General features: G+C 51.1%; 1 protein-coding gene across 1 annotated transcript in view; it reads right to left on the bottom strand.

Moving 5' to 3' along the window:
• p2rx3b (purinergic receptor P2X, ligand-gated ion channel, 3b) overlaps window positions 1-23,914 on the bottom strand; it is a 173,495-nt gene extending 149,581 nt beyond the window's left edge. Inside the window, exons 1-2 of the mRNA XM_087981622.1 lie at window positions 23,796-23,914; window positions 15,692-15,842 (exon numbers count right to left, since the gene is read on the bottom strand). Coding sequence (XP_087837748.1) covers window positions 15,692-15,842; window positions 23,796-23,914 — 270 coding nt within the window. The remainder of the gene's footprint in view (window positions 1-15,691; window positions 15,843-23,795) is intronic.
• Window positions 23,915-27,545: the final 3,631 nt, after the last annotated feature.

The following is a 27,545-nucleotide window of genomic DNA, read 5'->3' as shown; positions in this document are numbered from 1 at the left end:
GTAATCTAACTAACTCCCTCCTGATTCCCCCCCTCTGTAATCTAACTAACACCCTCCTGATTCCCCCCCCCTCTGTAATCTAACTAACTCCCTCCTGATTCCGCCCTCTCTGTAATCTAACTAACACCCTCCTGATTACCCCCCTCTGTAATCTAACTAACTCCCTCCTGATTCCCCCCCCTCTGTAATCTAACTAACTCCCTCCTGATTCCCCCCCCTCTGTCATCTCACTTACTCCCTCCTGATTCCCCCCCTCTGCAATCTAACTAACTCCCTCCTGATTCCCCCCCTCTGTAATCTAACTAACTCTCTCCTAATTCCCCCCCCTCTGTAATCTAACTCACTCCCTCCTGACTCCCCCCGTAATCTAACTAACTCCCTCCTGATTCCCCCCCTCTGTAATCTAACTAACTCCCTCCTGATTCCCCCCCTGTAATCTAACTAACTCCCTCCTGATTCCCCCCCCTCTGTAATCTAACTAACTCCCTCCTGATTCCCCCCCCTCTGTCATCTCACTTACTCCCTCCTGATTCCCCCCCTCTGCAATCTAACTAACTCCCTCCTGATTCCCCCCCCTCTGTAATCTAACTAACTCTCTCCTAATTCCCCCCCCTCTGTAATCTAACTCACTCCCTCCTGACTCCCCCCGTAATCTAACTAACCCCCTCCTGATTCCCCCCCCTCTGTAATCTAACTAACTCCCTCCTGATTCCCCCCCTCTGTAATCTAACTAACTCCCTCCTGATTCCCCCCCTGTAATCTAACTAACTCCCTCCTGATTCCCCCCCTGTAATCTAACTAACTCCCTCCTGATTCCCCCCCCTGTAATCTAACTAACTCCCTCCTGATTCCCCCCCCTCTGTAATCTAACTAACTCCCTCCTGATTCCCCACCCTCTGTAATCTAACTAACTCCCTCCTGATTCCCCCCCTCTGTAATTTAACTAACTCCCTCCTGATTCCCCCCCCCTGTAATCTAACTAACTCCCTCCTGATTCACCCCCCCTCTGTAATCTAACTAACTCCCTCCTTAACCCCCCCCCTCTGAAATCTAACTAACTCCCTCCTGATTCCCCCCTCTGTAATCTAACTAACTCCCTCCTGATTCCCCCCCTCTGTAATCTAACTAACTCCCTCCTGATTCCCCCCCTCTGTAATCTAACTAACTCCCTCCTGATTCCCCCCCTCTGTAATCTAACTAACTCCCTCCTTAACCCCCCCTCTTTAATCTAACTAACTCCCTCCTGATTCCCCCCCCTCTGTACTCTAACTAACTCCCTCCTGATTCCCCCCCTCTGTAATCTAACTAACTCCCTCCTGATTCCCCCCCCCTGTAATCTAACTCCCTCCTGATTCCCCCCCCCTCTGTAATCTAACTAACTCCCTCCTGCATTCCCCCCCCTTTGTAATCTAACTAACTCCCTCCTGATTCCCCCACCTGTAATCAAAATAACTCCCTCCTGATTCCCCCCCCAAAATCTAACTCCCTCCTGATTCCCCCCCTCTGTAATCGAACTAACTCCCTCCTGATTCCCCCCCCCTGTAATCTAACTAACTCCCTCCTGATTCCCCCCCCCTGTAATCTAACTAACTCCCTCCTGACCCCCCCCTCTGAAATCTAACTAACCCCCTCCTGAATCCGCCCCCCTCTGTAATCTAACTCCCTCCTGATTCCCCCCCCCGTAATCTAACTCCCTCCTGATTCCCCCCCCCTCTGTAATCTAACTAACTCCCTCCTGATTCCCCCCCCCTCTGTAATCTAACTAACACCCTCCTGATTCCCCCCCCCTCTGTAATCTAACTAACTCCCTCCTGCTTCCCCCCCCTCTGTAATCTAACTAACTTCCTCCTGATTCCCCCCCCTCTGTAATCTAACTAACTCCCTCCTGATTCCCCCCCCCTCTGTAATCTAACTAACTCCCTCCTGATTCCCCCCCCCTCTGTAATCTAACTAACACCCTCCTGATTCCCCCCCCCTCTGTAATCTAACTAACACCCTCCTGATTTCCCCCCCTCTGTAATCTAACTAACTCCCTCCTGATTCCCCCCCCCTCTGTAATCTAACTAACTCCCTCCTGACTCCCCCCCTCTGTAATCTAACTAACTCTCTCCTGATTCCCCGCCCTCTGTAATCTAACTAACACCCTCCTGATTCCCCCCCCCTCTGTAATCTAACTAACTCCCTCCTGATTCCCCCCCACTGTAATCTAACTAACTCCCTCCTGATTCCCCCCCCCTCTGTAATCTAACTAACACCCTCCTGATTCCCCCCCCCTCTGTAATCTAACTAACTCTCTCCTGATTCCCCGCCCTCTGTAATCTAACTAACACCCTCCTGATTCCCCCCCCCTCTGTAATCTAACTAACTCCCTCCTGACTCCCCCCCTCTGTAATCTAACTAACACCCTACTGATTCCCCCCCCTGTAATCTAACTAACACCCTCCTGATTCCCCCCCCTCTAATCTAACTAACTCCCTCCTGATTCCCCCCCCTCTGTAATCTAACTAACTCCCTCCTGATTCCGCCCCCCTCTGTAATCTAACTAACTCCCTCCTGACTCCCCCCCTGTAATCTAACTAACTCCCTCCTGATTTCCCCCCCCTGTAATCTAACTAACTCCCTCCTGATTCCCCCCCCCTGTAATCTAACTAACTCCCTCCTGATTCCCCCCCCTCTGTAATCTAACTAACTCTCTCCTGATTCCCCGCCCTCTGTAATCTAACTAACACCCTCCTGTTTCCCCCCCCTCTGTAATCTAACTAACTCCCTCCTGACTCCCCCCCCTGTAATCTAACTAACTCCCTCCTGACTCCCCCCCCTCTGTAATCTAACTAACTCCCTCCTGATTTCCCCCCCCTGTAATCTAACTAACTCCCTCCTGATTTCCCCCCCCCCGTAATCTAACTAACTCCCTCCTGATTCCCCCCCCTCTGTAATCTAACTAACTCCTTCCTGATTCCCCCCCTCTGTAATCTAACTAACACCCTCCTGACTCCCCCCCGTAATCTAACTAACTCCCTCCTGACTCCCCACCCCTGTAATCTAATTAACACCGTCCTGATTCCCCCCCCCTCTGTAATCTAACTAACTCCCTCCTGCTTCCCCCACCTGTAATCTATCTAACTCCGTCCTGCTTCACCCCCCTGTAATCTAACTAACTCCCTCCTGATTTCCCCCCCCTGTAATCTAACTAACTCCCTCCTGATTCCCCCCCCTGTAATCTAACAAACACCCTCCTGATTCCCCCCCCCCCTTTAATCTAACTAACTCCCTCCTGATTCCGCCCCCCTCTGTAATCTAACTAACTCCCTCCTGATTCCCCCCCTCTGTAATCTAACTAACTCCCTCCTGATTCCCCCCTCTGTAATCTAACTAACTCCCTCCTGATTCCCCCCCTCTGTAATCTAACTAACTCCCTCCTGATTCCCCCCTCTGTCATCTAACTAACTCCCTCCTGATTCCCCCCTCTGTAATCTAACTAACTCCCTCCTGATTCCACACCCTCTGTAATCTAACTAACTCCCTCCTGATTCCCCCCCTCTGTAATCTAACTAACCCCCTCCTGATTCCCCCCCTCTGTAATCTAACTAACTCCCTCCTGATTCCCCCCCCCTCTGTAATCTAACTAACTCCCTCCTGACTCCCCCCCCCTGTAATCTAACTAACTTCCTCCTCACTCCCCCCGCTCTGTAATCTAACTAACTCCCTCCTGATTCCCCCCCCTCTGTAATCAAACTAACACCCTCCTGATTCCCCCCTCTGTAATCTAACTAACTCCCTCCTGACTCCCCCCCCCTGTAATCTAACTAACACCCTCCTGATTCCCCCCCTCTGTAATCTAACTAACACCCTCCTGATTCCCAACCCTCTGCAATCTAACTAACTCCCTCCTGATTACCACCCTGTAATCTAACTAACTCCCTCCTGATTCCCCCCCCTCTGTAATCTAACTCCCTCCTGATTCCCCCCTCTGTAATCTAACTAACTCCCTCCTGATTCCCCACCCTCTGTAATCTAACTAACTCCCTCCTGATTCCCCCCCTCTGTAATCTAACTAACTCCCTCCTGATTCCCCCCCCTGTAATCTAACTAACACGCTCCTGATTCCCCCCCTGTAAACTAACTAAGACGCTCCTAATTCCCCCCCCCCTGTAATCTAACGAACTCCCTCCTGATTCCCCCCCCTCTGTAATATAACTAACTCCCTCCTGATTCCCCCCCCTGTAATCTAACTAACTCCCTCCTGATTTCCCCCCCTGTAATCTAAGTAACTCCCTCCTGATTCCCCCCCTGTAATCTAACTCCCTCCTGATTCCCCCCCCCTCTGTAATCTAACTAACTCGCTCCTGATTCCCCCCCCTCTGTAATATAACTAACTCCCTCCTGATTCCCCCCCCTGTAATCTAACTAACTCCCTCCTGATTTCCCCCCCTGTAATCTAAGTAACTCCCTCCTGATTCCCCCCCTGTAATCTAACTCCCTCCTGATTCCCCCCCTCTGTAATCTAACTAACTCCATCCTGATTCCCCCCACCTCTGTAATCAAACTAACTCCCTCCTGATTCCCCCCCCCCTCTGTAATCTAACTAACACCCTCCTGATTCCCCCCCCTCTGTAATCTAACTAACTCCCTCCTGATTCCCCCCCCCGTAATCTAACTAACTCCCTCCTGATTCCCCCCCCTCTGTAATCTAACTAACTCCTTCCTGATTCCCCCCCTCTGTAATCTAACTAACACCCTCCTGACTCCCCCCCCGTAATCTAACTAACTCCCTCCTGACTCCCCACCCCTGTAATCTAATTAACACCGTCCTGATTCCCCCCCCCTCTGTAATCTAACTAACTCCCTCCTGCTTCCCCCACCTGTAATCTAACTAACTCCCTCCTGACTCCCCCCCCTGTAATCTAACAAACACCCTCCTGATTCCCCCCCCCTCTGTAATCTAACTAACTCCCTCCTGATTCCCCACCCTCTGTAATCTAACTAACTCCCTCCTGATTCCCCCCCTCTGTAATCTAACTAACTCCCTCCTGATTCCCCCCCTCTGTAATCTAACTAACTCCCTCCTGATTCCCCCCTCTGTAATCTAACTAATTCCCTCCTGATTCCCCCCCCTCTGTAATCTACCTAACTCCCTCCTGATTCCCCCCCCCCTCTGTAATCTAACTAACTCCCTCCTGATTCCACACCCTCTGTAATCTAACTAACTCCCTCCTGATTCCCCCCCTCTGTAATCTAACGAAACCCCTCCTGATTCCCCCCCTCTGTAATCTAACTAACTCCCTCCTGATTCCCCCCCCCTCTGTAATCTAACTAACTCCCTCCTGACTCCCCCCCCCTGTAATCTAACTAACTTCCTCCTCACTCCCCCCGCTCTGTAATCTAACTCCCTCCTGATTCCCCCCCCTGTAATCTAACTAACACCCTCCTGATTCCCCCCCTCTAATCTAACTAACTCCCTCCTGATTCCCCCCCCTCTGTAATCTAACTAACTCCCTCCTGATTCCCCCCCCTCCGTAATCTAACTAACACCCTCCTGATTCCCCCCTCTGTAATCTAACTAACTCCCTCCTGACTCCCCCCCCCTGTAATCTAACTAACGCCCTCCTGATTCCCAACCCTCTGCTATCTAACTAACTCCCTCCTGATTACCCCCCTGTAATCTAACTAACTCCCTCCTGATTCCCCCCCCTCTGTAATCTAACTCCCTCCTGATTCCCCCCCCTCTGTAATCTAACTAACTCCCTCCTGATTCCCCCCCCTCTGTAATCTAACTCCCTCCTGACTCCCCCCCCCTGTAATCTAACTAACGCCCTCCTGATTCCCAACCCTCTGCTATCTAACTAACTCCCTCCTGATTACCCCCCTGTAATCTAACTAACTCCCTCCTGATTCCCCCCCCCTCTGTAAACTAACTAACTCCCTCCTGATTCCCCACCCTCTGTAATCTAACTAACTCCCTCCTGATTCCCCCCCTCTGTAATCTAACTAACTCCCTCCTGATTCCCCCCCCTGTAATCTAACTAACACGCTCCTGATTCCCCCCCTGTAAACTAACTAAGACGCTCCTAATTCCCCCCCCCGTAATCTAACTAACTCCCTCCTGATTCCCCCCCTCTGAAAACTAACTCCCTCCTGATTCCCCCCCTCTGTAATCTAACTAACTCCCTCCTGATTCCCCCCCCCTCTGTAATATAACTAACTCCCTCCTGATTCCCCCCCCTGTAATCTAACTAACTCCCTCCTGATTTCCCCCCCTGTAATCTAAGTAACTCCCTCCTGATTCCCCCCCTGTAATCTAACTCCCTCCTGATTCCCCCCCCTCTGTAATTTAACTAACTCCATCCTGATTCCCCCCACCTCTGTAATCAAACTAACTCCCTCCTGATTCCCCCCCCCTCTGTAATCTAACTATCTCCCTCCTGATTCCCCCCCCCTCTGTAATCTAACTAACTCCCTCCTGGTTCCCCCCCCTCTGTAATCTAACTAACTCCATCCTGATTCCCCCCCTCTGTAATCTAACTAACTCCCTCCTGATTTCCCCCCCCCTCTGTAATCTAACTCCCTCCTGATTCCCTCCCCTCTGTAATCTAACTCCCTCCTGATTCCCCCCCCTCTGTAATCTAACTAACTCCCTGATTCCCCCCCCTCTGTAATCTAACTAACTCCCTCCTGATTCCCCCCCCTGTAATCTAACTAACTCCCTCCTCATTCCCCCCGCCTCTGTAATCTAACAAAATCCCTCCTGATTCCCCCCCTCGGTAATCTAACTCCCTCCTGATTCCCCCCCCTCTGTAATCTAACTAACTCCCTCCTGATTCCCCCCCCCTGTAATCTAACTAACTCCCTCCTGATTCGCCCCCCCTGTAATCTAACTAACTCCCTCCTGATTTCCCCCCCTCTGTAATCTAACTCCCTCCTGATACCCCCCCTCTGTAATCTAACTAACTCCCTCCTGATTCCCCCCCCCCGTAATCTAACTAACTCCCTCCTGACTCCCCCCCTCTGTAATCTAACTAACTCCCTCCTGATTCCCCCCCCCATAATCTAACTAACTCCCTCCTGACTCCCCCCCTCTGTAATCTAACTAACTCCCTCCTGATTCCCCCCCCGTAATCTAACTAACTCCCTCCTGATTCCCCCCCCGTAATCTAACTAACTCCCGCCTGATTTCCCCCCCCCCTGTAATCTAACTAACTCCCTCCTGATTCCCCCCTCTGTAATCTAACTAACTCCCTCCTGATTCCCCCCCCCCTCTGTAATCTAACTCCCTCCTGATTCCCCCCCCTCTGTAATCTAACTAACTCCCTCCTGATTACCCCCCCCTGTAATCTAACTCCCTCCTGATTCCCCCCCCCTCTGTAATGTAACTAACTCCCTCCTGATTCCCCCCCCCATAATCTAACTAACTCCCTCCTGACTCCCCCCCTCTGTAATCTAACTAACTCCCTCCTGATTCCCCCCCCCGTAATCTAACTAACTCCTTCCTGATTCCCCCCCCCGTAATCTATCTAACTCCCTCCTGATTCCCCCCCCTGTAATCTAACTAACTCCTCCTGACTCCCCCCCCTGTAATCTAACTAACTCCCTCCTGATCCCCCCCCCTGCAATCTAACTAACTCCCTCCTGATTCCCCCCCCTCTGTAATCTAACTAACTCCCTCCTGATTCCCCCCCCTCTGTAATCTAACTAACTCCCTCCTGCTTCCCCCCCTGTAATCTAACTCCCTCCTGATTCCCCCCCCTCTGTAATCTAACTAACTCCCTCCTGATTCCCCCCCCTGTAATCTAACTAACTCTCTCCTGACTCCCCTCCTCTGTAATCTAACTAACACCCTCCTGACTCCCCCCCCCCTCTGTAATCTAACTAACTCCCTCCTGATTCCCCCCCCCCCTGTAATCTAACTAACTCCCTCCTGATTCCCCTCCCCTCTGTAATCTAACTAACACCCTCCTGATTCCCCCCCCCCTCTGTAATCTAAATAACTCCCTCCTGATTCCCTCCCCCCTGTAATCTAACTAACTCCCTCCTGATTCCCCCCCCCTCTGTAATCTAACTAACTCCCTCCTGACTCCCCCCCTCTGTAATCTAACTAACTCCCTCCTGATTCCCCCCCCCTGTAATCTAACTAACTCCCTCCTGACTCCCCCCCCCCATGTAATCTAACTAACTCCCTCCTGATTCCTCCCCCTCTGTAATCTAACTAACTCCCTCCTGACTCCCCCCCCCTGTAATCTAACTAACTCCTTCCTGATTCCCCCCCCTCTGTAATCTAACTAACTCCCTCCTGATTCCCCCCTCTGTAATCTAACTAACACCCTCCTGATTCCCCCCCCTCTGTAATCTAACTAACTCCCTCCTGATTCCCCCCCTCTGTAATCTAACTAACTCCCTCCTGATTCCCCCCCCTGTAATCTAACTAACTCCCTCCTGATTCCCCCCCCTCTGTAATCTAACTAACTCCCTCCTGATTCCCCCCCCTCTGTAATCTAACTAACTCCCTCCTGATTCCCCCCCTCTGTAATCTAACTAACTCCCTCCTGATTCCCCCCCCTGTAATCTAACTAACTCCCTCCTGATTCCCCCCCCTCTGTAATCTAACTAACTCCCTCCTGATTCCCCCCCCTGTAATCTAACTAACTCCCTCCTGATTCCCCCCCCCTCTGTAATCTAACTAACTCCCTCCTGATTCCCCCCCTCTGTAATCTAACTAACTCCCTCCTGATTCCCCCCCCTCTGTAATCTAACTAACTCCTTCCTGATTCCCCCCCCTCTGTAATCTAACTAACTCCCTCCTGATTCCCCCCCCCTCTGTAATCTAACTAACTCCCTCCTGATTCCCCCTCCCTCTGTAATCTAACTAACTCCCTCCTGATTCCCCCCTCTGTAATCTAACTAACTCCCTCCTGACTCCCCCCCCCTGTAATCTAACTAACTCCCTCCTGATTCCCCCCCTCTGTAATATAACTCCCTCCTGATTCCCCACCTCTGTAATCTAACTAACACCCTCCTGATTCCCCCCCCCCTGTAATCTAACTAACTCCCTCCTGATTCCCCCCCTCTGTAATCTAACTAACTCCCTCCTGATTCCCCCCCCCGTAATCGAACTAACTCCCTCCTGATTCCCCCCCTCTGTAATCTAACTAACTCCCTCCTGATTCCCCCCCCTGTGTAATCTAACTAACTCCCTCCTGATTGCCCCCCCTCTGTAATCTAACTAACTCCCTCCTGCTTCCCCCCCTGTAATCTAACTCCCTCCTGATTTCCCCCCCTCTGTAATCTAACTCCCTCCTGATTCCCCCCCCTCTGTAATCTAACTAACTCCCTCCTGATTCCCCCCCCTCTGTAATCTAACTAACTCCCTCCTGATTCCCCCCCCCGTGTAATCTAACTAACTCCCTCCTGATTCCCCCCCCTCTGTAATCTAACTAACTCCCTCCTGATTCCCCCCCTCTGTAATCTAACTCCCTCCTGATTCCCCCCCCCATTGTAATCTAACTAACTCCCTCCTGATTCCCCCCCCTCTGTAATCTAACTAACTCCCTCCTGATTCCCCCCCCTGTAATCTAACTAACACGCTCCTGATTCGCCCCCCCCGTAATCTAACTAACTCCCTCCTGATTCCCCCCCCCCCATTGTAATCTAACTAACTCCCTCCTGATTCCCCCCCCTCTGTAATCTAACTAACTCCCTCCTGATTCCCCCCCCTGTAATCTAACTAACACCCTCCTGATTCGCCCCCCCCGTAATCTAACTAACTCCCTCCTGATTCCCCCCCCCATTGTAATCTAACTAACTCCCTCCTGATTCCCCCCCCTCTGTAATCTAACTAACACCCTCCTGATTCCCCCCCCTCTGTAATCTAACTAACACCCTCCTGATTCCCCCGTCTGTAATCTAACTAACTCCCTCCTGATTCCCCCCCCCCCTGTAATCTAACTAACTCCCTCCTGATTCCCCCCCCTCTGTAATCTAACTAACACCCTCCTGATTCCCCCCTCTGTAATCTAACTAACTCCCTCCTGATTCCCCCCCCTGTAATCTAACTAACACCCTCCTGATTCCCCACCCCTGTAATCTAACTAACACCCTCCTGATTCCCCCCCCCCTGTAATCTAACTAACTCCCTCCTGATTCCCCCCCTCTGTAATCTAACTAACTCCCTCCTGATTCCCCCCCCCGTAATCGAACTAACTCCCTCCTGATTCCCCCCCTCTGTAATCTAACTAACACCCTCCTGATTCCCCCCCCTCTGTAATGTAACTAACACCCTCCTGGTTCCCCCCCCTGTAATCTAACTAACTCCCTCCTGATTCCCCCCCCTCTGTAATCTAACTAACACCCTCCTGATTTCCCCCCTCTGTAATCTAACTAACTCCCTCCTGCTTCCCCCCCCCCCGTAATCTAACTAACTCCCTCCTGCTTCCCCCCCCCCCGTAATCTAACTAACTCCCTCCTGATTCCCCCCCTCTGTAATCTAACTAACTCCCTCCTGGTTCCCCCCCCCCCGTAATCTAACTAACACCCTCCTGATTTCCCCCCTCTGTAATCTAACTAACTCCCTCCTGCTTCCCCCCCCCCCGTAATCTAACTAACTCCCTCCTGATTCCCCCCCCTCTGTAATCTAACTAACTCCCCCCTGATTTCCCCCCCCTCTGTAATCTAACTAACTCCCTCCTGATTCCCCCCCCCTGTAATCTAACTAACTCCCTCCTGATTTCCCCCCTCTGTAATCTAACTAACTCTCTCCTGATTCCCCCCCCCCCCGTAATCTAGCTAACGCCCTCCTGATTCCGCCCCCGAAATCTAACTCCCTCCTGATTCCCCCCCTCTGTAATTTAACTAACTCCATCCTGATTCCCCACCCTCTGTAATCGAACTAACTCCCTCCAGATTCCCCCCCGAAATCTAACTCCCTCCTGAATCCCCCCCTGTAATATAACTCCCTCCTGATTCCCTCCCCTCTGTAATCTAACTAACACCCTCCTGATTCCCCCCCCCTGTAATTTAACTAACTCCCTCCTGATTCCCCACCCCCTGTAATTTAACTAACTCCCTCCTGATTTCCCCCCCACTCTGTAATCTAACTAACACCCTCCTGATTCCCCCCCTCTGTAATCTAACTCCCTCCTGATTCCCCCCCGCTCTGTAATCTAACTCACTCCCTCCTGACTCCCCCCCTCTGTAATCTAACTAACTCCCTCCTGATTCCCCCCTCTGTAATCTAACTCACACCCTCCTGATTCCCCCCCCTGTAATCTAACTAACTCTCTCCTGATCCCCCCCCTCTGTAATCTAAATAACTCCCTCCTGATCCCCCCCCCCTCTGTAATCTAAATAACTCCCTCCTGATTCCTCCCCTCTGTAATCTAACTAACACCCTCCTGATTCCCCCCCCCTCTGTAATCTAACTAACTCCCTCCTCATTCCCCCCCCTCTGTAATCTAACTAACTCCCTCCTGATTCCCCGCCCGTAATCTAACTCCCTCCTGACTCCCCCCCCCTGTAATCTAACTAACACCCTCCTGATTCCCCCCCCTCTGTAATCTAACGAACTCCCTCCTGATTCCCCCCCCTCTGTAATCTAACTCCCTCCTACTTCCCCCCACTGTAATCTAACAAACACCTCCTGATTACCCCCCCTCTGTAATCTAACTAACTCCATCCTGATTTCCCCCCCCTCTGTAATCTAACACCCTCCTGATTCCCCCCTCTGTAATCTAACTCCCTCCTGATTTCCCCCCCCCTCTGTAATCTAACTAACTCCCTCCTGAGTCCCCCTCACTGTAATCTAACTAACTCTCTCCTGATTCACCCCCACTCTGTAATCTAACTAACTCCCTCCTGAGTCCCCCCCACTGTAATCTAACTCCCTCCTGATTCCCCCCCCCTGTAATCTAACTAACTCCCTCCTGATTCCCCACCCTCTGTAATCTAACTAACTCCCTCCTGATCCCCCCCCCTCTGTAATCTAACTAACTCCCTCCTGATTCCCCCCCTGTAATCTAACTAACTCCCTCCTGATTCCCCCCCTCTGTAATCTAACTAACTCCCTCCTGATCCCCCCCCTGTAATCTAACTAACTCCCTCCTGATTCCCCCCCTCTGTAATCTAACTAACTCCCTCCTGATTCACCCCCCCTCTGTAATCTAACTAACTCCCTCCTGATTCCCCCCCCTCTGTAATCTAACTAACTCCCTCCTGATTCACCCCCCCTCTGTAATCTAACTAACTCCCTCCTGATTCCCCCCCTCTGTAATCTAACTAACTCCCTCCTGATTCACCCCCCCTCTGTAATCTAACTAACACCCTCCTGATTCCCCCCCCCTGTAATCTAACTAACTCCCTCCTGATTCCCCCCCGTAATCTAACTAACTCCCTCCTGATTCCCCCCCGTAATCTAACTAACTCCCTCCTGATTCCCCCCCCTCTGTAATCTAACTAACTCCCTGATTCCCCCCCCTCTGTAATCTAACTAACTCCCTCCTGATTCCCCCCCCTCTGTAATCTAACTAACTCCCTCCTGATTCCCCCCCTCTGTAATCTAACTAACTCCCTCCTGATTCGCCCCCCCCTGTAATCTAACTAACTCCCTCCTGATTTCCCCCCCCCTCTGTAATCTAACTCCCTCCTGATTCCCCCCCCCTCTGTAATCTAACTCCCTCCTGATTCCCCCCTCTCTGTAATCTAACTAACTCCCTCCTGATTCCCTCCCCTCTGTAATCTAACTCCCTCCTGATTCCCCCCCTCTGTAATCTAACTAACTCCCTCCTGATTCCCCCCTCTGTAATCTAACTAACTCCCTCCTGACTCCCCCCTCTGTAATCTAACTCCCTCCTCATTCCCCCCCTCTGTAATCTAACTCCCTCCTACTTCCCCCCACTGTAATCTAACAAACACCTCCTGATTACCCCCCCTCTGTAATCTAACTAACTCCCTTCTGATTACCCCCCCTCTGTAATCTAACTAACTCCCTCCTGAGTCCCCCCCCTCTGTAATCTAACTCCCTCCTGATTTCCCCCCCCCTCTGTAATCTAACTAACTCCCTCCTGAGTCCCCCCCACTCTGTAATCTAACTAACTCCCTCCTGAGTCCCCCCCACTGTAATCTAACTCCCTCCTGATTCCCCCCCCCTGTAATCTAACTAACTCCCTCCTGATTCCCCCCCCCTGTAATCTAACTAACTCCCTCCTGATTCCCCCCCTCTGTAATCTAACTAACTCCCTCCTGATTCCCCCCCCCTGTAATCTAACTAACTCCCTCCTGATTCCCCCCCTCTGTAATCTAACTAACTCCCTCCTGATCCCCCCCCTCTGTAATCTAACTAACTCCATCCTGATTTCCCCCCCCTCTGTAATCTAACTAACTCCCTCCTGAGTCCCCCCCCTCTGTAATCTAACTCCCTCCTGATTTCCCCCCCCCTCTGTAATCTAACTAACTCCCTCCTGAGTCCCCCCCACTCTGTAATCTAACTAACTCCCTCCTGAGTCCCCCCCACTGTAATCTAACTAACTCCCTCCTGATTCCCCCCCTCTGTAATCTAACTAACTCCCTCCTGATTCCCCCCCCTCTGAAATCTAACTAACACCCTCCTGATTCCCCCCCCCCCGTAATCTAACTAACTCCCTCCTGATTCCCCCCCTCTGTAAACTAACTCCCTCCTAATTCCCCCCCCTGTGTAATCTAACTAACTCCCTCCTGATTCCCCCCCGTAATCTAACTAACTCCCTCCTGATTTCCCCCCTCTGTAATCAAACTAACTCCCTCCTGATTCCCCCCCCTCTGTAATCTAACTAACTCCCTCCTGATTCCCCCCCTCTGTAATCTAACTAACTCCCTCCTGATTCCCCCCCCCTCTGTAATCTAACTAACTCCCTCCTGATACCCCCCCTCTGTAATCTAACTAACTCCCTCCTGACTCCCCCCTCTGTAATCTAACTCCCTCCTCATTCCCCCCCTCTGTAATCTAACACCCTCCTGATTCCCCGCCCGTAATCTAACTCCCTCCTGACTCCCCCCCCTGTAATCTAACTAACACCCTCCTGATTCCCCCCCCCCCTCGGTAATCTAACTAACTCCCTCCTGATTCCCCCCCCTCTGTAAACTAACTCCCTCCTACTTCCCCCCCCTGTAATCTAACAAACACCTCCTGATTACCCCCCTCTGTAATCTAACTAACTCCATCCTGATTCCCCCCCCCTCTGTAATCTAACTCCCTCCTGATTTCCCCCCCCCCCCGTAATCTAACTAACTCCCTCCTGAGTCCCCCCCACTGTAATCTAACTAACTCTCTCCTGATTCCCCCCCCCTCTGTAATCTAACTCCCTCCTGATTCCCCCCCCTGTAATCTAACTAACTCCCTCCTGATTCCCCCCCCTCTGTAATCTAACTAACCCCCTCCTGATTCCCCCCCTCTGTAATCTAACTAACTCCCTCCTGATTCCCCCCCTCTGTAATCTAACTAACTCCCTCCTATTTCCCCCCCCTGTGTAATCTAACTAACTCCCTCCTGATTCCCCCCCCTCTGTAATCTAACTCCCTCCTGATTCCCCCCCCCTGTAATCTAACTAACTCCCTCCTGATTCCCCCCCCTCTGTAATCTAACTAACTCCCTCCTGATTCCCTCCCCTCTGTAATCTAACTCCCTCCTGATTCCCCCCCCCTGTAATCTAACTAACTCCCTCCTGATTCCCCCCCCTCTGTAATCTAACTAACTCCCTCCTGATTCCCCCCCCTCTGTAATCTAACTAACTCCCTCCTGATTCCCCACCCTCTGTAATCTAACTAACTCTCTCCTGATTCCCCCCCCTCTGTAATCTAACTCCCTCCTGATTCCCCTCCCCCTCTGTAATCTAACTAACTCCCTCCTGATTCCCCCCCCTCTGTAATCTAACTAACTCCCTCCTGATCCCCCCCCTCTGTAATCTAACTAACTCCCTCCTGATTCCCCCCCCTCTGTAATCTAACTAACTCCCTCCTGATTCCCCCCCCCGTAATCTAACTAACTCCCTCCTGATTCCCCCCCCTCTGTAATCTAACTAACTCCCTCCTGATTCCCCCCCCCTGTAATCTAACTAACTCCCTCCTGATTCCCCCCCCTCTGTAATCTAACTAACTCCCTCCTGATTCCCCCCCCTCTGTAATCTAACTAACTCCCTCCTGATTCCCCCCCCTTGTAATCTAACTAACTCCCTCCTGACTCCCCCCCCTGTAATCTAACTAACTCCCTCCTGATTCCCCCCCCCTCTGTAATCTAACTAACTCTCTCCTGATTCCCCCCCCTCTGTAATCTAACTAACTCTCTCCTGATTCCCCCCCCTCTGTAATCTAACACCCTCCTGATTTCCCCCCTTGTAATCTAACTCCCTCCTGATTCCCCCCCCCCCGGTCATCTCCCTCCCTCCCTCGTGCACAGTCTCTGTCTCCCTCCCTGTATAGTAGCCGTGAGCAGGCTCGGGGAATGCTTTCTGATCACTGATCCTCACACAGCGCTGGGCTGCTTTAGCCTGGAGCTGTTGTTGACGAGCCATGAGCTGACCACTGCCCGCAGGGACCGTTGTCAGGAATGGAGTCACACATCGCTCTGGCCTGAATGTTTGGGAGAAGGAGATTGATGGTTCCATCCCACGAAATGGAGTGTGGGACTGCTGCGAGTCTCGTCACTCAGACAACCTTCCACTCGGCTATTCACCTGCGGAGGAATCACATACTCAGCCACGTCCATCACTTTCTCCAAGCCATTGGGCAGCTGTGTCCGGCCAAAGCCCTTCACTTTGGTGATCACCGTGGACTCAATTCGGGTCTCCTTCGTTTGGTAAGCTTTCTCATGGATAAACACCCAGCTGTCAGACAGACACAGAGAGAGGAGAGGCATCAGAGTGTACAGGGAGCTTTACACTCTATCTAACCCCCTGTCCCTGGGAGTGTTTGATGGGAGGACAGTGTAGAGGGAGCTTTACTCTGTATCTAACCCGGTGCTGTCCCTGTCCCTGGGTGTGTGTGATGGGGGACAGTGTAGAGGAAGCTTTACTCTGTATCTAACCCGGTGCTGTCCCTGTCCCTGGGTGTGTGTGATGGGGGACAGTGTAGAGGGAGCTTTACTCTGTATCTAACCCCGTGCTGTCCCTGTCCTGGGAGTGTGTGATGGTCGACAGTGTAGAGGGAGCTTTACTCTGTATCTAACCCCGTGCTGACCCTGTCCTGGAAGTGTGTGATGGGGACAGTGTAGAGGGAGCTTTACTCTGTTCTAACCCTGTGCTGTCCCTGTCCTGGGAGTGTGTGATGGTTGACAGTGTAGAGGGAGCTTTACTCTGTATCTAACCCCGTGATGTCCCTGTCCTGGGAGTGTTTGATGGGGGGACACTGTAGAGGGAGCTTTACTCTGTACCTAACCCTGTGCAGTCCCTGTCCTGGGTGTGTTTGATGGGGGGAACATTGTAGAGGGAGCTTTACTCTGTATCTAACCCCGTGCTCTCCCTGTCCCTGGGAGTGTGTGATGGGGGACAGTGTAGAGGGAGCTTTCCTGTGTATCTAACCCCGTGCTGTCCCTGTCCCCCAGAGTGTTTGATGGGGGGGGCAATGTAGAGGGAGCTTTACTCTGTATCTTACTCTGTGCTGTCCCTGTCCCTGGGAGTGTGTGATGGGGACAGTGTAGAGGGAGCTTTACTCTGTATCTAACCCCATGCTGTCCCTGTCCCTGGGAGTGTTTGATGGGGGTCAGTGTAGAGGGAGCTTGACTCTGTATCTAACCCCGTGCTGTCCCTGTCCCTGGGAGTGTGTGATGGGGGACAGTGTAGAGGGAGCTTTACTCTGTGTCTCACCCCATGCTGTCCCTGTCCTGAGAGTGTGTGATGGGGGACAGTGTAGAGGGAGCTTTACTCTGTGTCTAACCCCGTGCTGTCCCTGTCCCTGTGAGTGTGTGATGGGGACAGTGTAGAGGGAGCTTTACTCTGTGTCTAACCCCGTGCTGTCCCTGTCCCTGGGAGTGTGTGATGGGGGATACTGGAATGGTGTGGGAGCTGGGTGTCTGAGTGAGGGAGTCTGGAGAGAGAGCTACCCGGAGACAGACATTACAGCGATGGCCATGTCAGGGAGAAACCACCGAAAGCTAAAGGAAACCGATGGTGCTGCATTTTGGGAAAGCAAATCAGAGCAGGACTTATACACTTATTGGTAAGGTCCTGGGGAGTGTTGCTGAACAAAGAGACCTTGGAGTGCAGGTTCATAGCTCCTTGAAAGTGGAGTCGCAGGTCGATAGGATAGTGAAGGCAGCGTTTGGTATGCTTTCCTTTATTGGTCAGAGTATTGAGTACAGGAGTTGGGAGGTTATGTTGCGGCTGTACAGGATATTGGTTAGGCCACTGTTGGAATATTGCGTGCAATTCTGGTCTCCTTCCTATCAGAAAGATGTTGTGAAACTTGAAAGGGTTCAGAAAAGATTTACAAGGATGTTGCCAGGGTTGGAGGATCTGAGCTACAGGGAGAGGCTGAACAGGCTGGGGCTGTTTTCCCTGGAGCGTCGGAGGCTGAGGGGTGACCTTATAGAGGCTTATAAAATTATGAGGGGTGTGGATAGGGTTAATAGGCAAAGTCTTTTCCCTGGGATCGGGGAGTCCAGAACTAGAGGGCATAGGTTTTGGGTGAGAGGGGAAAGATGTAAAAGGGGCAACGTTTTCACCCAGAGGGTGGTACGTGTATGGAATGAGCTGCCAGAGGATGTGGTGGAGGCTGGTACAATTGGAACATTTAAGAGGCATTTGGATGGGTATATGAATAGGAAGGGTTTGGAGGGATATGGGACGGGTGCTGGCAGGTGGGACTAGATTGGGTTGGGATATCTGGGTCAGCATGGACGGGTTGGACCGAAGGGTCTGTTTCCCTGCTGTACATCTCTATGACTCTACGATACTCTGAGGCTGAGATGACTCATCAGCTTAAATGAAAAGGGCAGACCGGAAATTTATTGTCACGCGTATTCTGATGTGAAAATCCTGGTGAAAGGTTTTAATAAGCTCCTCCACCACACTGACTACATCACCGACAGATGGACAGGTTCAGCTTCATGTGTTGGGCACTCGCAACAAGATCAGTCAGCAATGAAACTGGAAAGGAAGAGCAAAGATTACCGAAGCCACTAAAAACAGACCCAAAAGATGATGCTCTCATTGCAAGTGGCGGCAAGGTGACCAAGGATGGGGACCAACCCATCCAGGGGAAGGGAGCTGGGAGGGGAGAGTTAGTGAAGGAGGGAAGTCGGGATGTGGTGGAACGGGTCGAGGGGCAGATTGTGAGGGGGAAACGGACAGTTTACAGGGAGATACGAAAGGGTTAGCTGAGTGGGCAAACTCTCGGCAAATGAACAATAATGGGGGGAACTGTGGAAAGGACAGCAAAAGAACAGGGTGTTATATAAATGCAGCAAGCTGTAACGCCAAGGGACTGGGTGTGTGGCGGGGGTGGGGGGAGGTATCAGAAGTTGGTCTGAGGAGAGCCAGGAGGGGGCACGAGAAAGGCTTGGCAGAACGGATTAGGGAGAATACAAAGGCATTTTACACTTATGTGAGGAATAAGAGAATGGTGAAAGAAAGAGTAGGGCCGATCAGGGATAGCATCGGGAATTTGTGTGTGGGGTCTGAGGAGGTAGGGGAAGCCCTAAATGAGTTTTTTTGCTTCTGTCTTTACGAAAGAAACGATGTTTGTGGTGAATGAAACCTTTGAAGAGCAGGTGTGCACGCTGGAATGGATAGAGATAGAGGAAGCTGATGTGCTGAAAGTTTTGACAAACATTAAGATTGACAAGTCGCCAGGCCCCTGGACCAGATTTGTCCACGGCTGCTTTGGGAAGCGAGAAATGCGATTGCTTCGCCACTTGCGAAGATCTTTTCATCCTCGCTCTCCACCGGAGTCGTACCTGAGGACTGGAGAGAGGCAAATGTAATTCCTTTCTTCAGAAAGGAAATAGGGAAATCCCCGGCAATTACAGACCAGTCAGTCTCACGTCTGTCGTCTGCAAGGTGTTAGAAAGGATTCTGAGGGATAGGGTTTATGACCATCTGGAAGAGCATGGCTTGATTAAAGGCAGTCAACACGGCTTTGTGAGGGACAGGTCATGCCTCACAAACCTTATCGAGTTCTTTGAGGATGTGACTAGAAAAGTTGATGAGGGTCGAGCTGTGGATGTGGTGTATATGGACTTCAGTAAGGCATTTGATAAGGTTGGGGAGAAAGTGAGGTCTGCAGATGCTGGAGATCAGAGATGGAAATGTGTTGCTGGAAAAGCGCAGCAGGTCAGGCAGCATCTAGGGAACAGGAGAATCGACGTTTCGGGCATTAGCCCTTCTTCAGGAATGAGGAAAGTTGGTCCAGCAGTCTAAGAAGCAGGCTTAGCCTGCTGGACCAACTTTCCTCATTCCATTTGATAAGGTTCCCCATGGTAGGCTCATTCAGAAGGTCAGGAGGAATGGGATTCAGGGGAACATAGCTGTCTGGATACAGAATTGGCTGGCCTACAGAAGACAGCGAGTGGTAGTAGAAGGAAAATATTCTGCCTGAAAGTCTGTGGTGAGTGGTGTTCCACAGAGCTCTGTCCTTGGGCCTCTACTGTTTGTAATTTTTATTAATGACTTGGATGAGGGGATTGAAGGATGGGTCAGCAAGTTTGCAGATGACACAAAGGTTGGAGGTGTCGTTGACAGTATAGAGGGCTGTTGTAGGCTGCAGCGGGACATTGACAGGATGCAGAGATGGGCTGAGAGGTGGCAGATGGAGTTCAACCTGGATAAATGCGAGGTGATGCATTTTGGAAGGTGGAATTTGAAAGCTGAGTACAGGATTAAGGATAGGGTTCTTGGCAGTGTGGAGGAACAGAGGGATCTTGGGGTACAGGCACATAGATCCCTTAAAATGGCCACCCAAGTGGACAGGGTTGTTAAGAAAGCATATGGTGTTTTGGCTTTCATTAACAGGGGGATTGAGTTTAAGAGTCATGAGATTTGTTGCAGCTCCATAAAACTTTGGTTAGACCACACTTGGAATACTGCGTCCAGTTCTGGTCGCCCTATTATAGGAAAGATGTGGATGCTTTGGAGCGGGTTCAGAGGAGGTTTACCAGGATGCTGCCTGGACTGGAGGGCTTATCTTGTGAGGAGAGGTTGACTGAGTCATAGTTTTAAGCTGGTTGGAGGAAAGTATAGAGGGGATGTCAGAGGCGGGTTCTTTACACAGAGAGTTGTGAGAGCATGGAATGCGTTGCCAGCAGCAGTTGTGGAGGCAGGGTCTTTGGGGACATTTAAGAGACTCCTGGACATGCATATGGTCACGGAGATTTGAGGGTGCATACATGAGGATCAGTGGTCGGCACAACATGGTGGGCTGAAGGGCCTGTTCTGTGCTGTACTGTTCTATGTTCTATGTGTGAGGTCTGGCAGCATCCGTGGGGAGAAATCAGAGCTAACGTTTCTGGGTCCAGTCATCCTTCGTCCCTTCTGAGGGCCAATTGGTGTTTATTCCAAGGGGGGGGGGGAAGTCTTACTGCAGCTGGACAAGGTGCTGGGGAGACAGTGTCCGGAGAACTGTGGGCAGTTTCAGGCCCTTGTTTGAGGGAAGGTGTCACTCCATTACAGGAAGCTCAGAGATGGTTCACTCCAGATGACCCTGGGACGGAGGGATAGTCTCTGGAGCAAAGGCTGAACAGCCTGGGGACCCTCCTCACTGGGGTTTCGGAGAATGAGAGGTGACCTCGTTGAAACATCTCTGATTCTTTAAGGGGTTCGACAGGGTCAATGCTGAGATAGTTCCCCCTCATGGGAGGGTGGGGGGGGGGAACACAGTCTCAGGATAAAGGGGCACCCGAGGGGCCGAATGGCCTACTACTGTTCCTGTTGCTGATGGACTTACGGAAACACCAAAGGGTGGGGCCTCTCAGCTCCCCGGGCCGTGGGGCGCTGTAACAGAATCCGGTTGGCAGCTGTGAGCCTGGGTGACTGTAATGTCCACATCGACTGGGCAAACTCTAACTGGCCTGGTATTTACAGCTAGACCAGACTCTAGACAGTGTGGAAACAGGCCCTTCGGCCCAACCAGTCCACACCCACCCTCCGAAGAGTAACCCACCCAGACCCATTCCCCTCTGACTAATGCACCTAACACCATGGGTAATGTAGCACGGCCAATTCACCTGACCTGCACATCTCTGTGGGAGGAATCCGGAGCACCCGGAGGAAACCCACGCAGACACGGGGAGAACGTGCAAACTCCACACAGTCAGTCGCCCCGAGGCTGGAATCGAACCCACCTAATATAACCACCATGTGCAGATTGCAGGAAACCTTCAGGGTGGCACGGTGGCTCAGTGGTTAGCACTGCTGCCTCCCAGTTCCAGGGTCCCCGGTTCGATCCCAGCCTCAGGCGGCTGACTGTGTGGAGTTTGCACATTCTCCCCGTGTCTGCGTGGGTTTCCTCCGGGTGCTCCGGTTTCCTCCCACATCACAAAGATGTCCAGGTTAGGGTCAATCAGCCGTGCTAAATTACCCGTAGTGTTAGGTGCAGGGGAATGGGTGGGTTGCTCTTCGGAGGGTCGGTGTGGACCTGTTGGGCCGAAGGGCCTGTTTCCACACTATAGGGAATCTAATCTAATATTAGAACGATAAACTGAGGGACCAGCCAGAGCTCAGACCTTTCCTGACCGGCCACTGGACAATGGGGAAGGGTTATCGAACGATCTGCTGTGTGGGACTCCCTGGGGAAGAGTGAGCATAACATCCTTCATTAAGGTGGAGAGAGATGTCCCAAACTGCAGTCCGGAATCTAAATCAGGGGAACACAGGACAATCCAGCACAGAACAGGCCCTTCGGCCCTCGGTGAGCTATTCTCAGCCCGTCCCCTTATACTATCCCAAAATCATCCATGTGCTTATCCAAGGATTGTTTAAATCTCCCTAATGTGGCTGCGTTAACTACATTAGCAGGTAGGGCATTCCATGTCCTTACCACCCTCTGGGTAAAGAACCAGCCTCTGACATCTATCACCCCTCAATTTGTAGCTATATCCCCTCGTACACACTGACATCATCATCCTAGGAAAAAGACTTTCACTGCCTACCCTATCTAATCCTCTGATCATCTTGTATGTCTCTATCAAATCCCCCCTTAGCCTTCCTCTCTCCAATGGGAACAGACCCAAGTCCCTCAGCCTTTCCCCTAAGACCTTCCCTCCAGACCAGGCAGCATCCTGGTAAATCTCTGCACCTTTTCCAACTCTCCCACATCCTTCCCGAAATATGGGGGCCAGAACTGTACACAATATTCCAAGGGTGGCCGCACCAGCGTTTTGTAGTTGTCCTTGTTATGAAGGCCAGCATGCTATTAGCCTTCTTCACTACCTGCTGTACCTGCATGCTTACCTTCATTGACTGGTGCACAAGAACACCCAGATCTCTCTGTACTGCCCCTTTACCTAAATTGATTCCATTTAGGTAGTAATCTGCCTTCCTGTTCTTGCCACCAAAGTGGATAATCATACATTTATCCACATTAAACTGCATCTGCCATGCATCTGACCACTCACCTAACCTGTCCAGGTCACCCTGTAATCTCCGAACATCCTCCTCACATTTCACCCTGCCACCCAGCTTAGTATCATCAGCAAATTTGCTAATGTTATTACTAATACCATCTTCTATATCATTAACATATATTGTAAAAAGCTGCAGTCCCAGCACTGATCCCTGCGGTACCCCACTGGTCACTGCCTGCCATTCCGAAATGGAGCCGTTTATCACTACCCTTTGTTTCCTGTCAGCCAACCAATTTTCAATCCAAGTTAGTACTTTGCCCCCAATACCATGCACCCTAATTTTACTCACTAACCTCCTGTGTGGGACTTTATCAAAAGCTTTCTGAAAGTCCAGGTACACTACATCTACTGGATCTCCCTCGTCCATCTTCAGAGTTACATCCTCAAAAAATTCCAGAAGATTAGTCAAGCATGATTTCCCCTTCATAAATCCATGCTGACTCTGACCTATCCTGTTACTACTATCCAGATGGGTCGTAATTTCATCCTTTATAATAGACTCCAGCATCTTTCCCACCACTGAGGTCAGACTAACTGGTCTATAATTTCCTGCTTTCTCTCTCCCACCTTTCTTAAAAAGTGGGACAACATTAGCCACCCTCCAATCCGCATAGAGATTTGACCTGGATGAGGGAACCACGTACTGCATTTCTCTATCTGCCAAGGACGGAGCACTGCTCAGGATTGTGACTCAGACCGGCTGAGTGAGGGGGGTAGACACACAGCAGATACTGTTCAATGCAGCTTGGTGGGGGGGGGGGGGGGGGGGGGGTGGGTAAGCCATATGCTGGCTGTGATGCTGTGGGCGCCCTGTAATAACACAGCCCGTGGGTTACCGCTGTGTACACTGTGATGGAGGGGCCAGGCACTACAGCAATGAAAGAGTGCCTCTGATTAGTTGAGAGTGGGCGCTGTAGAAATGAAGGTGTGTCTGGGATGGAGAGAGCAGGCACTACAGCAATGAAAGTGTGTCTGGGATGGAGACAGCAGGCGCTACAGCAATGAAAGTGTGTCTGGGATGGAGAGAGCAGGCGCTACAGCAATGAAAGTCTGCGTGTGATGGACTGAGCAGGCGCTACAGCAATGAAAGTGTGTGTGTGATGGAGACAGCAGGCGCTACAGCAATGAAAGTGTGTCTGTGATGGAGAGAGCAGGCGCTACAGCAATGAAAGTGTGTCTGGGATGGAGAGAGCAGGCGCTACAGCAATGAAGGTGCACTTACCCGATGAAGTAGGTGATGATGAGAAGTTGCATCACTCGGTTAATGATCCCCACTGTCCAGCTTTTCACAACCACTGATTTCGGGGTCTCATATGTGAAAAAGTCCTCGATGAAGCCCATCTTCTCCCTGAGGGGGGGAGTGGGGAGTGGGTCCGAGTGGAGGGAGAGAGGGAGTGGGACTGAGAGAGAGAGAGAGAGAGGATGAGGGAGAAGGAGAAGGTGAGGGAGAGTGAGTGGGAAAGAGGGAGAGAGGGAATGGGTCAGAGAGCGATGGAGAGACAGACAGAGAGAGAGAGACAATACTCCAAGATGCCTATTGCTCTGAGCACTCGCTCCCTGATCTGATCGGATGGAGTGGGATCCCACAAATCCAATTTACTCACAAATGGACTGTGCAATTTAAGAGCTTCCTCTCTACGGGCACCAGCATCTATAATTAAACAGGTTGAAAGCCTCTCAGTAACCACTCCCCACCCCCGCCCCCCCCCAGACAAATCTCTGAGTGAACTCCAGAGAATTCTCCTGGGCTCAACGTTACACTCGATATCCTGGAACTGGGAACGGGGTGGGGGGAGAGATCAGGTTGGCCAATAATTCCTTAAGAAGTAAATGAAGCCCACACACTCACTCAGCTCAGCTCAGACACAGTCAAACTCTCAACAGCTCACTGACTCGGGACCCAGAGACTCCAACTACCTGCTCCCCTGCAATCTCACCTCCCCAGACTTAGAACAGAGGACATGGAACATTCCAGCACAGTCCAGGCCCTTCGGCCCCTCGATGTTGTGCTGACCTGTGAAGCCGATCTGATGCCCATCTAACCCACACTATCCCATTCTCATCCATATGTTTACCCAATGACCATGTCAATGCCCTTTTACGATGGTGAGTGTACTACAGTTACAGTCACGACGTTCCACCCCCCCGACTACTCTCGGAGTAAGGAAACCCCCCCTGACATCTGTCCTATATCCATCACCCCTCAGTTTAAAGCTATGCCCCCTCGTGCTCACCGTCCCCATCCTTGGAAAAAGGCTCTCCCTGCCCACCCTATCTAACCCTCGGATTATCTTGTATGTCTCTATTGAGTCACCTCTCAACCTTCTTCTCTCTAATGAGAACAGCCTCAAGTCCCTCAGCCTTTCCTCGTAAGACCTTCCCTCCAGACCAGGCAACATCCTGGTAAATCCCCTCTGCACCCTTTCCAAAGCTTCCCCATCCTCCCTATAATGCGGTGACCAGAACTGTACACAATACTCCAAGTGCGGCCGCGCCAGAGGTTTGTCTCAGAGAACAACAAAGAACAAAGAAAATGTACAGCCCAGGAACAGGCCCTTCGGCCCCTCCAAGCCTGAGCCCATCCAAACCCACTGTCTGAACCTGTCGGTCAGTTCCTGAGCACCTGTGTCCCTCTGCTCCCCACCAACTCCTGCATCTGTCCAGACACATCTTAAATCAATCTACCGTACCTATCTCTACCACCTCTGCTGGCAACGCGTTCCAGGCACCCACCACCCTCTGTGTGTGAGGCACTCGCCGCGTGTATCCCCCTTAAACTTTCCACCTCTCACCTTGAAAGCGTGTCCTCTCGTTACTGAATCCCTCACCCTGGGGAAAAGCTTGTCTCTATCCACCCTGTCTATACCCTTCATGATTTTGTAACCTCAATCAGGTCCTCCCTCAATCTCCTTTTCTTCTAATAAAAACAATCCTAACCTACTCAACCTCTCTTCATAGCCAGCACCTTCCATACCAGGCAACATCCTCGTAAACCTTCTCTACACCCTCTCCAAAGCGTCCACATCCTTTTGGTAATGTGGAGACCAGAACTGTACACAGTATTCTAAATGCGGCCGAACCAATGTCTTGTACAATTTTAACATGACTTGCCAGCTCTTATACTCAACACCCCGTCCGATGAAGGCAAGCATACCATGTGCCTTCTTGACCACTCTATCCACCTGTGCAGCAACCTTCAGATCTCTCTGCACTCCCAGATCTCTCTGCCCATCAATTTTTCCCACGGCTCTTCCATTTACTGTATAGTTCGCTCTAGGATTAGACTTCCCAAAATGCATCACCTCACATTTGTCTGGATTGAACTCCATCTGCCACTTCTCTGCCCAACTCTCCAGTTTATCTATATCCTCCTGTATTCTCTGACAGTCCCCTATGCTTTCTGCTACTCCACCAATCTGCGTGTCATCTGCAAACTTGATCATAACAACAGTGCCCTCTTCCAGATCATTTATGTATATTACAAACAGCAGTGGCCCCAACACTGACCCCTGTGGACCACCACTGGTCACCTTTCTCCATTTCGAGAAACTCCCTTCAACTACTACTCTCTGTCTCCTGTTGGTCAACCAGTTCTTTATCCACCTGCGAGAACACCCTGCACACCATGTGACTTCACTTTCTCCATTAGTCTACCATGGGGAACCTTATCAAACACCTTACTAAAGTCCATGTATATGACATCAACAGCCCTTCCTTCATCTATCAACTTGGTCACTTCCTCGAAGAACTCTATTAAGTTGGTAAGGCACAATCTCCCCCACACAAAACCATGTTGCTTATCATTGTTAAACTCATTCTCTCCCAAATATTAAATAGATCCTATCCCTCAGTACCTTCTCCAGCAACTTCCCCACCACTGACGTCAGGCTCACTGGTCTGTAGTTACCCGGAATATCCCTACTACCCTTCTTGTGCAGGGGGACAACATGAGCAACCCTCCAGTCCTCCGGCACCTCACCTGTGTTAAGGATGCCACAAAGATATCTGTCAGGGCCCCAGCTATTTCCTCTCTCGCCTCCCTCAGCAACCTGGGATAGATCCCATCTGGTCCTGGGGATTTGTCCACCTCAATAACCTCTAGCCTACCCAACACAACTTCCCTCCTTATGCCAACGTGATCCAGACTAATCAAACTTCTATCTCTAACATCAACATTCATCATGTCCCTCTCCTCAGTGAACACTGATGCAAAGTAATCATTCAGAATCTCACCCATTCTCTCAGCCTTCCTTCATTGTCCTTTAGTGGCCCAATCCTTTCTCTGGTTACCCTCTTGCTTCTTAGACAAGAATAAAATGCTTTGGGATTCTCCTTAATCCTGCTCGCTAAAGCTATTTCATGACCCCTTTTAGCCCGCTTGATTCCTCGTTTAAGAATGGTCCCACTCTCCTGATATTCCTCCAGGGCTTATTCTGTTCTTAGCTGCCTGGACCTTATGTACGCTTCCCTTTTCCTCTTGGCTGGTCGTACAATTTCTCCTGTCATCCACGGTTCACCAATCTTGTCCTTCCTATCCTTTGCCTTCAATGGGACATGCCTACCCTGCAGTAAGATCTCATGGTTCCAGAACTCGGTCCCTCTATTAATAAAAGCTAACACACTGTCTGCCTTCTTAACAACCCTGTCCACCTGGGGGGCAACTTTCAGGGATCTGTGTACCTGGACACCGAGATCTCTCTGCTCATCTGCACTCCCAAGAATGTTACCATTAGCCCAGTACTCTGCATTCCTGTTACTCCGACCAAAGTGAATCACCTCACACTTGCCCCCATTAAACTCCATTTGCCACCTCTCAGCCCAGCTCTGCAGCTTATCTATGTCTCTCTGTAACCTACAACATCCTTCGTCACTATCCACAACTCCACCGACCTTAGTGTCGTCTGCACATTTACTAACCCACCCTCCGACGCCCTCATCCAGGTCATTTATAAAAATGACAAACAGCAGTGGA

This window comes from Chiloscyllium plagiosum, unplaced genomic scaffold, assembly GCF_037043375.1.
Source record: "Chiloscyllium plagiosum isolate Xiang-an unplaced genomic scaffold, Cpla_swu_hap1 HiC_scaffold_40, whole genome shotgun sequence".
Taxonomy (NCBI): Eukaryota; Metazoa; Chordata; class Chondrichthyes; order Orectolobiformes; family Hemiscylliidae; genus Chiloscyllium; species Chiloscyllium plagiosum.
This window is presented reverse-complemented; position numbering and strand designations above follow the sequence as displayed.